Source organism: Hemitrygon akajei, chromosome 5 (genome assembly GCF_048418815.1).
Source record: "Hemitrygon akajei chromosome 5, sHemAka1.3, whole genome shotgun sequence".
In the NCBI taxonomy this organism is placed as follows: Eukaryota; Metazoa; Chordata; class Chondrichthyes; order Myliobatiformes; family Dasyatidae; genus Hemitrygon; species Hemitrygon akajei.
In genome coordinates, this window is record NC_133128.1 from 32218308 (window position 1) to 32232786 (window position 14479).

The following is a 14479-nucleotide window of genomic DNA, read 5'->3' on the forward strand; positions in this document are numbered from 1 at the left end:
GTTTCAATTTCACTCATCATGATAAAAGAACAAATGTAAAAACGATGCATTCCAAATTATTCCCATTATAGCATGACCTGATGTCACTTGACCTTGGCAAAAATTAATAAGGATATATTGACTGAGAGATTTGTTCCAAACGGTTCTGTGAAGGAAATTGCATTCTTACTATCCCTGTGATTTACAAGTTTCATCCCACACAGTATATTTTTGGAACACTCCAATCCTATTGCAATGCATGCATCTATTTCAACTAAACCACTTAAAGGATCATCTTACAATACCTTTGCAAGTAAAACTAATAGAATTGTTCTTGTGTTATGTGTGGAAAGTTTAAATCCCTTGACAAGAAACTTCATGGATATCGATGATGAGATCAGCTATTGTCAGATATTCTATTAAGAGCCCTTGAGTAGAAGTCATGAGGGAGAGAATTGTAAATGAAAAGTAACAACAGTTGCTGCAGAACTACTGTAAATATTATAAATGGATGGCTACACACTTCAGACAGTGAAGAGGTAGATAATACCAGATGCTGATAATTGGCCTTTTTTAACATTAACTTCAATTGTAATTTTAGTCATTACACGAACAATTAGCCCTCTTGTTTGTACGATTATAAATCATATGGTGTTTAGTGACATATGAGTCATTGAATAGCAGAGTAGCTTTGATAATATCCACAATTTGTTCAAAAATTTATAGAAAATTTTATGTAATAGTAAGTTAACATTTACATGGATTATTTTTAGGAGGTCACTTCTGCAGAGTAACTCCTCAGATTAACTTTCCAAAAGTAGTTTTCATACTTATAATTAAATAAAACTGCATTGGAAAATATTGTCATTTATGTATTGACCTCAGTATATTTTGTTTTCCATGTCAGTTATAAATTTAAAGAAATGTTTTTATTGGTAAAATATTGTGCATTAAATCATGATACATAGTTCAGTAAGCCCCATTTGAAAGAATCCTCCAGTCACATCTATAAGAAATATCTCTTGCAACAATAAACAGATGTTATTCTTCAGCCTTCTAAACACATACTGTGTACATTTTGTGTTTTTACAGTGTTTCTTCGGAGTACAGCCAATCTATGTTAAAGGAATCACAGATGGTGTAGTTTATTAGCTGGATATTTTAGTTGTAAGGAAAAGGGAAATAAATTAGCTTAGTAAACTTGTCCCACGACAAGTTCACATCCTGTTAGACTGTCAAGAGAGCAGTAGGTTAGATCATTCCACTCTCTGAGCTGAAGGAAACAGAATGACAACTAATAACTCCTATGGGAAAATATAGGAAAATGTGGGTAATCATGAAATAAAATAGAGGCAGTTTGAGCTTTATTAACTGAATTCATTGTACTTGGCTCTAGCAATGTGCTAGAGTTGTATTTCTGATCTTTTGGAATTATTACAACATCAATATATTTTATATAAAGACTTTAATATTTTAAAATATTGAAATAATGCAATCATTGACTTCACACCTATTTTTTGCATATATGTTTTTTCACAGTTAATATTAGAAGGTCTGACTTAAGCAGTCAGTAATTAGCAAAACTGGGGTGCAAAGGAATGGAAATTGAAGGTAATGAACACAAGAGATTTTGCAGATGCTGCAAGTCCAGAATAAGGAGTTAATGTTTCTGGCTGAGACCCCTTCATCAGGACTGGAAAGGAAGGGAGAAGAAGCCGGAATAAGAAAGTGGGGAGAGGGGCAGGAATACAAGTTAGAAAGTGATAGATGAAGCCAGGTGAGGGGAAAGGGAGGTGGATAGGGGAGGGGGGGTTGATGTGAAATTGGAGTTATTACCCTTTCAAATCTCCATCACTGTGGTGATTGTTCATTTTTTGCAAGTCTACATGAGAAGCATTCAAAATAAATTGATGCATTTTCTAAGGAAGAATAATTGCCCATAATTTTAAAATATGCATTAAATTGAATTGACTTTATTACTTTCTTCCTTCACATACATGAGGAGTAAAAATCTTTATGTTATGTCTCTGTCTAAATGTGCAATTTATAATAAATAGTACAAACGTTTGTATGTACAATAGGATAGTCAATATAACATAAAAATACAGTTGTGTCAGCATGAGTTAAACAGTCTGATGGCCTGGTAGAAGAAGCTGTCTTGACTTTTATGCTGTGGTATCGTTTCACGGATGATAGCAGCTGGAACAATTTGTGGTTGGGGGAGACTCGGGTCCCCAATGATCCTTCGGGCCCTTTTTACACACTTGTCTTTGTAAATGTCGTGAATAGTGGGAAGTTCACAACTGCAGATGCGCTGGGCTGTCCACACCACTCTCTGCAGAGTCCTGCGATTGAGGGAGGTACAGTTCCCATACCAGGAGGTGATACAGCCAGTCAGGATGCTCTCAATTGTGCCTCTATAGAAAGTAGTTAGGATTTGGGGGCCCATACCAAACTTCATCAGCCGTCTGAGGTGAAAGAGGTGCTGTTGTGCCTTTTTCCACCACACAGTTGATATGTACAGACCATGTGAGATCCTCAGTGATGTGTATGCCAAGGACTTAAGAACTTTTTAAAAGCTATTATTAATGCTTTTTGAGATAGTGATTTAGATGCATATCATATTTTTTACTGAGTTAAGTATTGTATGTAATTAGTTTTGCTACAACAAGTGTATGGGACATTGGAAAAAAAGTTGAATTTCCCCATGGGGATGAATAAAGTATCTATCTATCTATCTATCTATTTAAAGTTGTTTACCCTCGCAATCCCAGATCCATTGATGAGAATAGGGGTTAGCCTGTCTCCATTCCTCCTGTAGTCCACAACCAGCTCCTTTATTCTTGCAATATTAAGGAGAGGGAGAGTTACCTGTTAGACAAATTATAGTTTCACTAAGCAAAACACTTTTGTTAGTAAGAATGGGTTGTAAAGATCGAATTTTAATCTATCTTCTGTAAAAAAAAACATAAAATAGAATTTAGGTAGAATATCTTTTATGATTAATATTTAACAAAATATTTCATTTATAGAGAACATTCCAGGACATTTCAATGAATTGTATGCAAGCAAAGCTGAAACTTCATGCTGGGGAAAGAATTATCTCAGAAGTTCGGCTTGTGGTTGGTTGAGATCATGAACTATCGACATCAGCCGGTGATAATGTATAGGTAGAAGCCAAGACAAATGGCTTCAGGCTTTCCAGTGATTTCTGGAGGAAATCATAGCCCTGTGATGATATCTGATGAGCAGTGTGACAACACTGAAGTATTGGAGAGTTCAAAACAAAACAATGAGTGTGCATGTGGCACTGAGGGGCATCATCTGCAACGAGATGCCCAAGAATAGATTTCTTGTGAAACTTAAGGGGTAATAGACAAAGCTGAAGCAGATGGTAAAGGTGAAGATACACTGGGTATGATTGGATACAGTATTATCCAGCGTTAGAGGTAGTAGAGAAAGAAATTGGAAAATAGATTAAATCCCAAATCAGCTTGGTGATATGAAGCAAAGAATGAAAGTCAAGTATTTTTCCTATAATTGGTATTCTTTGACTAAAGTGTATCCTGGATGCAGTGCTCAGTTTTACATTATTAACCTGACTGAATGTTTCGTTCATAACACAAAAATTGGGGATGTTATTAATAGTTGAAAAGATGGTTTCCAGCTATAGAACTATTTTAATAAGTCCAGGAAATAGTCAGAGCTGTGGCAGGTGAAGTATAGACCAGAAGACCACAACACATACCATAGGAGCAGAATTAGGCCACTTGGCCCATCAGGTTTACCCTGCAAATCCATCATGGCTGATATATTATCCCTCTCAATCCTATTCTTCTGCCTTCTCTCCATAACCTTTGACACTCTATCTCAACAAGAACCTGTCAACCTTTGCTTTAAGTATACACAATAACTTGGCCTCCATAGCTGACTGTAGCAATGAATTCCACAGATTCACCACCCTCTGGCTAAAGAAATTCCTCTTCATCTCTATTCTAATGAGCGTCCCTCTATTCTGAGGCTGTGCCCTCTGGTCTTAGACTCACCCACTATATGAAACATCCTTTCTACATCCATTCTGTCTAGGCCTTTCAATATTCAATAGGTTTCAATGAGATCCCCTTGTATTTTTTTAAGCCTCAATGAGTACAGGCCCAGAGCTATCAAATGCTGCTCATATGTTAACCTTTTCATTCCTGGAATAATTCTCATGAACCTTCTGTGGACCTTCTCCAATGCCAGCATACCTTTTCTCAGATAAGGAGCTCAAAACTGCTTACAATACTCCAAGTGCACTCTGACCAATGCCTTTAAAGCCTCGACGTCACATCCTTGCTCTTATATTCTAGTCCTCTCGAAATAAATTCTAACATTGCATTTACCTTCCTTATCATCAACTCAACCTGCAAGTTAACCTGTACGGAATCTTACAGAAGAACTCCCAGGTCCCATTTCACCTCAGATTTTTGAATTTTCTCCCCATTTAGAATGCCTTTATTCCTTCTACCAAAGTGCATGATATGACCATACACTATCTTTGTAGCATCTGCAAACTTGACCACAGAGCCATTAATTCTGTCATCCAAATTTTTGACATATAACATAAAAAGAAGTGGTCCCAATATCAATCCCTGCAGAATTCCACTTGTCACTGGCAGCCAACCAGAATAGGCCCTCTTTATTCCAACTCTTTGCTTCCAGTCAGTCAATCTTCTATCCATGCCAGTATCTTTCCTGTAATACCGTGGATTCTTATCATGTGCAGCACCTTGTTGAAGGCCTTCTGAAAATCCAAGTTAGTAAAACCCAAGTACTCTCCTTTGTCTATCCTGCCTGTTATTTCCTCAAAGATTTCTAACAGATTTGTCAGGCAAGATTTCTCTGAAGGAGACAATGCTGACCTTGGCCTACTTTATTATGTGCCTCCAAGTATCCCAAAACTTCATTCTTAATAATGGGCTCCAACATCTTAGAGTGGAGTGCCATTTTCAATTTCCTAGTCCTCTAGAACCATTCCAGAATCTAGTGATTCTTGAATGATCATTTCAAATGCCTCCACAAATCTCTTCAGCTACCTCTTTCAAAATTCTGTGGTGGTGTCCATCTGGTTCGGTCCTGGAAAATGTAAGTTCTTTGATTAGGATAGTGAATTCCTGTGAAGTACTAAGAAATAGATGAATCTAGGTGTAGGTATCCGAAAATGCATAAAGACTTTAACTATGTAGACAACATAGTTCTGGAATGCTTGCCTTCGTTTAGTTGGGACATTGAATATAAGAGCTAGGGAATTATGGCACAACTATATAAATCACTAGTTAGGCCAGAGCAGAAGTACTGGTTGCTACATTATAGCAAGGATGTGATTGCACTAGAGAAAGTGCACCGATGATTCATCATGTTGTTTGCAAAGGTGCATTTTGGTCAAGAGGAGACACTGAATACGCTGAGTTTGTTTTCCTTGGAGTGGGAGAGGGCATAATTGCAGTAGATATAATTACAAAGGGCATAGCTAGGGTAAAGTGTGAGAGCCTTTTATTTCAGCAGAGATATCTGTAACCAAGTGTTTAAGGTAAGGGATAGGAAATTTTGATCTGAGGGAAATAATGTTTCACCTGAAGGGTGATATAAATCTTGAAACGCCTAGAGCAGGTATTGGAGGCACAGACCCTTGTGCCACTTATATAAATGGGTACTTAATGGCTTGTGTGGACACATTGGGTTGCAGGGATTGTTTCTGTGCTGCAATGCTTTGTGACCCAAAGACTCTGAGGAAGGTGTAGTTGACCACATCAAAGTCGATCATTAAGTTGGAAAATACCAAGAAGTGACAAATTATTGCAGCGAACACAGACAATGGCACTAGTGATTTTGGTTACGACCATTTCCCTGCTTTGGCAGGATTGGAAATTGTTAGTCAGGTTCAAACATGGACTTGCAGGGATGAACAGCACCTTCATTCCTGGAAGAAGAAAATGAATTTGGAGATGTGAAACATTTTTTACATTAATGGAACAGATCTTTTTGGAAAGTGAAAGCAGTGAAGAGGATTAATGTAAATGTGTGGTAGATGTGCTCAAACCCGAGACTCTGATTTGACAACATAATTATGGGGTTAGGAGTAAATATGAGTTCTAATAGGGATGCAGACATCCAAACGTGAGGATGTGGTTGAGAAGATTAACACAAATGTGCTATGGTAAAAGTTGAGTCAAAGGCCAGAACTTGAAAGTGCTATTGCAAATAATGGAGGAGTTTTGCTTACTGTGAACATAGTGACTTATGTTATCATCTGTTAATGCCACTTCAGTTTTTCAGGATTTGGGCAGCACTTAAGCCTTTCTCTGCATGACATGAAATTGCAGAGGGATCAAGTCACTGTCCTATGCTGATCACGTATTACTTCTAGAGGCATGGAACATTTTACAATGGTGCCACCATTAACTCTGCATACTGTATGTACATTATTCCGAAAGTAATCTCAGAAATTGCGAATGAGTTTTAAAATGTTTCCTTCAATTCCATTCAGACACTTCTGAAAAAAAATGAATAATCCATCTGAGCATAACATCACAAGAAAAAAAAAGAAGGGAGATGAGACTGGAGAGCCTTCTGTAGTCAAAAAATGCAGAAAGGTAATGCAAGAAATTTGATGAGTCATTTGTGTGATTTATTATTTAGTGGCAAAATATTTTATTTATTAAACACATTATCTAGTTATGGAGGACTTATGCTGAATACCATTGAAGCTATTGCACATAGACCATGCCAGCAATCAAAATACTGTTTGCCCTTGATCAAACATGTGCTAACCTGACTAGATTTCTTGTCTAAATCACAGACCAATCTTCAATTCCAGGTTTGTTTCTTAAGACTGGAAATAATATTTAAGGCTGAACTAAGTTAATATTCTTATGTATTGTTTGAAAAGCAAGAGTGCTCCAAGCTATCTTGATATTCTTAGGTAATGTGCCCAAATACCACTTGTTTGTTAAAGGTATGCAGCACGGACTGTACTTGAGACCTCAGACACAGAAAAAGGACCAGTAGATTTTATTCTTGTAGAATATGATGAGAGAACATACTGCACAGAATGATGGCATTGATCACAAGTTCTTTCAAATAAAGAAATGTAATATGCATAAAGACTTATTAAGGGGAAAAAAATCGATTGGAAGTTCCTTTGATATACCAAAGAATTTAGGCCCAGAAATTACATTGCACAGTTAAAGAAAATCAGCACCATGGGTTAGGACTGGACAGAATTTTGCACGAGGAATAATATCATTTGCAGCAGACCTGATATGGAAATTTTGTGAAAGGAACAAGCAGTGCTTAGACATATTCATACTCTTCATTGCCATTTTTAATTAATTATTGGAATCAATGCAGGCATTCCAAATTGAAAGTGGATTTGAGTATGACGTGGTAAGCAATCTACAGCAACAGATTAATGTTTAGTATGCTGAAAGATTATTTTCCATGATGAAGTTCCCCATGTATGCAGGCTACAACTTCTCATGATGTTGTGACTAACATCAGATTAATTGCTGTATGACTCTTGAGCTGCCATTGCTAATGTGAAAAGAATTTCAAGAATAGTTTAATAGTTAGTCAGCTTTGATGCATCCTGACATTGTCAGATGCACATTCTATCTTGGCTAATCACAAATATTGCCCAATTAGTGCATCTAATATGCAAATCAAACTGACATTTTGCACAATATTTTCCAATTGAATTAATTTAATGGAACTATGTTTGATCATTGCAAAGTTTATGACCCCCCCCCCTTCAATGAAATAGAATAGGCTGAGGTAATTCTGAAGAACATAGGTAGAGAAATTCACAAGAAATAATTGTAACCCCAGAAATGAAATGATTGAATTCATGACTGTCTATAAACAAAACATTATTAATTGCCAAAGCAGTTTTAATTGTTACAGCTAAAGTATATTCTAAAATAAATTACAACCAGTTTTATTAAATTGAAATAGTTTTCACATGTTGTATCCATTTTGAGGGCCATTCCTGCTTTTTGTTGTGCAGAGGCTTTACTCATTGATGTCACTCATGAGCCATGACCTTATTGAAAGTATGGGACTGATAGTATTGATTATTCTTCAACCTTCCCCTCTCTGAGGCAGGATCTTTTCATTGCCAACTGCCGACGGGACATCAACTGTATCGACGTCACCTCTCCAATTCCAACCTCACTCCGTCCAAATGCTCTACTCTCCACTGCCTCCGCACCAATCCTAACCTCACCATCAAACCCACAGATAATGGGGTGCTGTGGTAGTCTAGCAGACTGACCTCTCCCTTCCTGAGGCCTGGGGGCTTCCTTATTACCCCTTGAACAAGACCCCACTAAGGAGCCCTAGGCCATTGTCTCCCACACCATCACCGACTTTATTAATTCTGGGGATCCCCCATCCACTACCACCAACCTCATAGTTCCCTCACCCAACACCTCCCGTTTCTACCTCCTACCCAAGATCCACAAACCTGTCTGTTCAGATAGACCCATTGTATCTGCTTGTTCTTGCCCCACTGAATTCTTATCTGCATACTTCATCTCTGTTTTATCCCCTTGGTTTAGTCTATTCCTACCTACATCCATGGCACTTACCACGTTCTTCATCACTTCAATAATTTCAAGTTCCCTGGCCCCAGTCACCTTATTTTCACTTGGATGTCCAGTCCCTATACATCTCCAACCCCCGCCAGGAAGACCTCAAAGCTCTCCACTTCTTTCTGGACACTAGACCCAACCAGTTCCCCTCCACCACAACTCTCTTCCTTCTGGCAGAACTTGTCCTCAATCTTAATAATTTCTTCTTTGGCACCTCCCACTTCCTTCAGACAAAAGGGGTAGCCATGGGTCCCAGCTATACCTGCCTGTTTGTCGGCTATGTGGAACAGTCTATGTTCCAAGCCTTCACTAGTTTCACTCTCCAGTTTTTCCTACGCTACGTCAACAACTGCATTGGTGCGGCTTCCTACACGCTTGCAGTCTGGTCGACTTCATCAGCTTTGCCTCCATCTTCCACCCTGCCCTCAAATACCTGGTCCTTTTCCAACACCTCCCCCACTTTCTTACTCTGACTCATCTTTTTTCTCCAGTCCTGCTGAAGGGTCGCCCGAAATGTTGTCTGTACTCTTTTCCATGGATGCTGCCTGACCTGCTGAGTTCCTTCAGCATTTTGTGTGCGTGTTGTTTGCATTTCTAGCATCTGCAGATTTTCTCTTTGTGGTGGTGACTATGTTTATATTTTACAGCAAACAGATTTTTTTACAGATGTATTAATAGAGGAACAACCTGAAACAAGTCCACCTAAAAAGAGGAAGAGAAAAAAGGTAAATAAAAGATGAAAATAAATGAGTGTGTATGGAAACACTCAGATCCCTCTGTACATGAGAGTCAGTTTTGCTTATTCAACCTTCAGCTTGCTTAAGCCCTGGCATCTCCGTGACGTTACTTAACTCTCTAAGAGGGTGACCCTCTTGGCATCCATGTTTGCCATCAATGTCAGTGACTTTCATTTTCATTGGATTTATATCTTTCTAAGCCTAACATCATCTTCAGAAACAGCTCCTATGGGTCCCCCAACCCAACTATAATTGTAGTTTTCCCCCCTTTAATCCTTTATGATTTCCTTGTCATCTAATTCTGTTTACTTCTGTCACAAAGCTTCCTGTGTGAATTCCTTCCCCGTTCTTAGCATTGACACTTAGCCAATTCACAGACTAGACCTTCCAGGCCTGTAAGCACAAGGTTGTTACTCCAATTTGACTATTTTGCCCAGTTAAATGCAGTCACCTGTATTATGCACCCACTTCATCCAATGTTTTCCAGCATGTGGGACACCTCTTACATTTTTCAGTTTAGCTATCTGCATGAAGCTTTTACATTCCGATAGTTTCTTCTATTCCTAAACTAGCACATAATGTTTGGAGTTCTCCAATGAAAGGGCTTGATTCCCCTGCCTACCTTCTGCTTCATTGTTATTATTCATGGGTATTATTAGATTCCAAATCCATATCAACAAGCTTTTCAATAATTCTTTCGACCTCAGCCATGGATGCAGAGCATATTTCTGTAACTGGATAGTTGGAAGACTATTTTTGCTATCAGTAGCCCATCCTTCAAAATATTCTTTAAGCTTCTGTATTTAGGAATATTGTGACAGCAAGGTGAGCCAACAGCAGTTTTTTTTTCTTTTTCTGGGCAAGTCCCTCCATTGACTTGTCAAATTCCTCCATTGACTTGTCATATTAAGAACTTTAAGCACTAACATGGGAGAGCATTGACATGTATCCTCTTGTTTGAGAGATATAATTTATTTAATTTTGATTTCAAAACTTGTCATCTCAAAATGTTTGCTATATTAGGAATGAGGCTGGAGGTGATCAATGTGGTCCTTATTGTGCTTTTCCAAAGTTGGTAATTTTAATTTGTGTTGTTTGTAAACGTAGAAGATCTCGGATGTTCTTGCAAAATCTGCTCCAACACCTGCTACCCCTGCTGATTTGCAGAAAACGATCACCCAGTACTTCCAAAATGAACGTTCAGTAATAGAACTTGAGGAGCTGAAAATACCAGGTATGGAAAACATCTTAAACATAAAATAACACTTTCACCCATTGAAGACTATTATTTCTGCAAAAAGAGGAACTTAAATTCTGATGACCTAGTCAGGACATGTTTAAAATATTCAACATGAAATGGATTCATTTGAATGTACTGTACTTCCTACCTTCAGCGGCCAGAAACTGGAGTAATATAATGAATATTAGTACCCATTGAAGATCATATTTTTATCATAACATTTTCTTAAGCCACTTTATGTATAGGAACTTGAAAATATTATAAGTTGGAGCTGTATTATACCATGTGACTTCTCAAGCATGCTATTTAATAACGTGGCTGATCAGATCTTACCCTTCTGCCAATTCCCCATTACTCTCAACTCTGCTATGGTCCATAAACCTGTCTTTCTCAGTCTTGAATAAATTCTATGATTCAGTCTCCATGAGGGATGTCAAAGATGACCCTCTGAGCCAAGTTCTCTGCTATAAATTGGTGATTCCTTACTCTGACACCTCAAGTTATAGATTCTTCTATGAAATAACATCGTCTCAACATCTTCTCTGTAGAATCTTTTATATTTCAATAACATTACCTCTCTTTAAATATGAACACCTAAGCCATTCTCAGTACTCTGAGTAGTCTCATCATGTGCAGTTCTTGTAAGATGTGCTCTTCTTCTGTACTCATTTTGTAATAAAGATCTACATTACATGTGTGTTTCTGTTTTGTATGTGCATACTAACTTTGCATTTTGCGTGAAAAGACACCAGAATCCCTCTGCCCTACAGCATTGCGTGATCTTTGCTTTTGCTGTTTACCCTACTAACAGGATGACCTCCCAACTTCCCACGCACACTCCGTCTGCCAAGTTTCTCCTCACTCGTTTATCTATTCCCTTTGCAGAGTTACAACTTGCTTTCCGTGTGTCTTCATTTCACCTACAAAACTATGGATTCCTGCCTGAGCCCACACTGTGGACTCCTGTCTGTGGCCCACACTGTGGACCTTGGTTCCAATCCCTACTGTGGCCCACACTTGCCAAAATTCTATAAGTACCTTGTATCCATGGGTACCTGTTCATACTCTGATAATACTTGCTCTAGAAGTACAATTTGAAGTGAAGCAGTAGGTAAATTTTGCAAGCGAGCAGATCTACGAATAACAAGTGAGTGGAAAACGGACGTGGTTCGATAATATTCTATGTGGTGCTTTATCAAATGCTTTTTGCTAATCCAAATGCACTACATCCGTATGTTCCCTTTTATTAATGCTGTTTGTTTTGTTTTCAAAGAAATCTATTACAGCAATTTCCCTTTTACTAACCCATTATAACTGATTACTGTTTTGTGTTCTTTTTTCATATGTATATTTTTTTTGCTACTACTTCCTTAACAAAAGATTCCAGCATTTTCTCAAACAGATGTTAGACAAATGAGCCTATAATTTCCCTTTTTTTCCCCTTTTTCATTATTTCAATAGGTCATTATGTTTGTGATTTCTGATCCACAGGATGGTTCCAGAACTTAGCAACGAACCAGAGCATCCATCATGTCGGCAGCCATTTCTTTCTAAGATCCCTTGATGTAGGGCATGTCGTCATGGGAACTTGACATGCTAGATATTTGCCTAGTACTCTTTTTTAGTAATAATTAATTTAGTAACTTCCTGCCTTTTTCCCTCTGGTTTCCTACCAATGTATTTTGCTATAAAGCAGGTTAAGAACAAGTCTCTGACATTACTGTTATTTAAAGCCTAATCTCATTGTTAACTTTTTTAATTAGTCATGGATGGGTCATCCTCTGGTAAAGTCTTTATTGCTCATTTTATGGTTTATTCAGAATTATGAAATATTTCCTCAAATGTCAGTGTCTGCTGATTTATGATTTTACTTTTTACTCTGTATTCCCACTTCACTATTGCTAACTCTACTTTTCTTTCTTGATCTAAGTTCAAGGCAAAGTTACGTTTCAAAGTCTCCAATTGTGAAACTCTCCATAAAACCTTATAAATTTCGCTGAATTTATGAATTTCCCTGGTTCTTGTAATCTCTCTTTGTATTTTGGAGTTCCAGTAAAATTCTGGTAACACCATTCTCTCCTTGTGGTGTTGTAGCTTTTCACAAATAAAAATGGCGGAGGTGTTTTATGTTTTTAGCAACTCCTTTATGGTACTCCAAACACGGAACACAAAGTGCAATGAAAGTACGTCATCACATTAGACCAGTCTCTTAGAGTGAATCCCAAATCAATGTCGATGGCTGCGAATTATATACGTTTCCACAATACGGTGTTATTACCTGTGATGTTATACTGTCACTAGTAACTTGTTATTCCTGTTATTATAGTAGTTGGTGAATCAGTTTCTAAAATGCCTTTGAGATGCTTACAAGCCTGTGGCTGTTCTCTACCTTGATATTATGTGGTTTTAAAAAAAGTTCAGGTTTATTTTGTTCATCATGACGCTTTTACTTCTGTTGTTTTTAGATTCTTGCTTTCTTAAGAACAATGATCTCACGCATACGCCATCCTCCTATCTTAAGCAAGGTAAGTCAGTTATTGCGCTATAAATTTCTGTACGTTATACCACAAGTTCAGACAGTTTACTTTTTCACATCTCCATTCTTGTTATTACCTGAGAACTTGAAATCAGTTTGAGAAAATATAGACTTCTGTTACAGAACAGGCAGAATGGCAGAGATCAAAGTGTCCAAAGCAACACAATGGAAAAACATTACCACATTGACTAATATTTATGACTTCAGCAATTAGGAATGTTTAAAAAAGTATACTAACTGGTTGATAAGAGAAGTGTAGAAATAACATTAGGCCAGTCAGTGAAATGATGTTGGATAGTGACTCTTTAAATACTAACATTTCCCACATGCATTAATAACTAAAATTATTAATTTCAGATTAAAAGTTAACAATGAACCACCATTTCAGGTGCGTTCTGCATTTTTATGACGTGGTGTCATAGCATTTGTCTTGAGAAAGACTTCCCTTTCAAGAACATCTAAAAATGTATGTGTCTTTCTTCAAAAACTGGGCCTCCCCTCCCACTACTATCGATGCTTCCCTCGGCCACATTTCCTCCATTTCCCACATATCTGCCCTTTTCACCCCCCTACCCCTGCAACATACAAGGGATAGCGTTCCCCTTGTCCTCACCTTTCACCCTAAGAGACTCCGTATTAAACACATCACTCTCCACAATTTGCACCATTTCCAACAGGATCCTACCACCAGGCACATCTTTACCCTCACTGTCTCCTTCCACCCTTTCCAGTTTGCAAAGGGATCACTCTCTACATGACTTCCCTTGTCCACTCATCCCAGCCCACAGGTCTCCCTCCTGGCACTTATTCCTGGAAGTATGACAAGTGCTACACCTGCTCCCTCACCACCATTCATTGCCCAAAACATTCCTTACAAGGTGAGGCAGCGTTTCATTTGCCAGTCTGGCAGAGTCATTTATTGTAATCAGTTCTCTCACTGTGGCCGCCTTCTCTACGTTGCTGAGACCTGACACAAATTGGGGGAGCCATTCATTGAGAACTTTAATCCGTCTGCCGGAGTCGCCAGGATTTTCTGATGGCTACCCATTTCAATTCAGCTTCTCATTCTCACACTAACATGTCTGGCCGTGGCCTCTTCTATTGCCATGATGAGGCCAAATGCAGACATCTCCTATTCTATCTGGGCAGCCTTGAACCTGATGGCATGAACATTGATTTCCCTAACATCTGGTAATCTCTCTGTTTTACCCTCATATTTGTTTGTTACTACCACTCTGGTGACGCTATCATCTTTCCTTTCTCTTTCCTTGCCCTCAGGACTTTCCCATCATCTCCTAAGGTTCCCCAGCTCCTTCTCTTTATTCCATGTTCCACTGTCCTCTCTAATCAAATTCCT

General features: G+C 38.2%; 1 protein-coding gene across 8 annotated transcripts in view; it reads left to right on the forward strand.

The window, feature by feature from the left end:
• Positions 1–14479, forward strand: part of cmss1 (cms1 ribosomal small subunit homolog) — a 290453-nt gene that overhangs the window by 262237 nt on the left and 13737 nt on the right. For all 8 annotated transcript variants that reach the window (XM_073045151.1, XM_073045147.1, XM_073045150.1 and 5 more), the window contains 4 exons: positions 6506–6611; positions 9257–9334; positions 10454–10580; positions 13052–13111. In XM_073045151.1, coding sequence (XP_072901252.1) covers positions 6522–6611; positions 9257–9334; positions 10454–10580; positions 13052–13111 — 355 coding nt within the window. In that variant the 5' untranslated portion in view covers positions 6506–6521. The remainder of the gene's footprint in view (positions 1–6505; positions 6612–9256; positions 9335–10453; positions 10581–13051; positions 13112–14479) is intronic.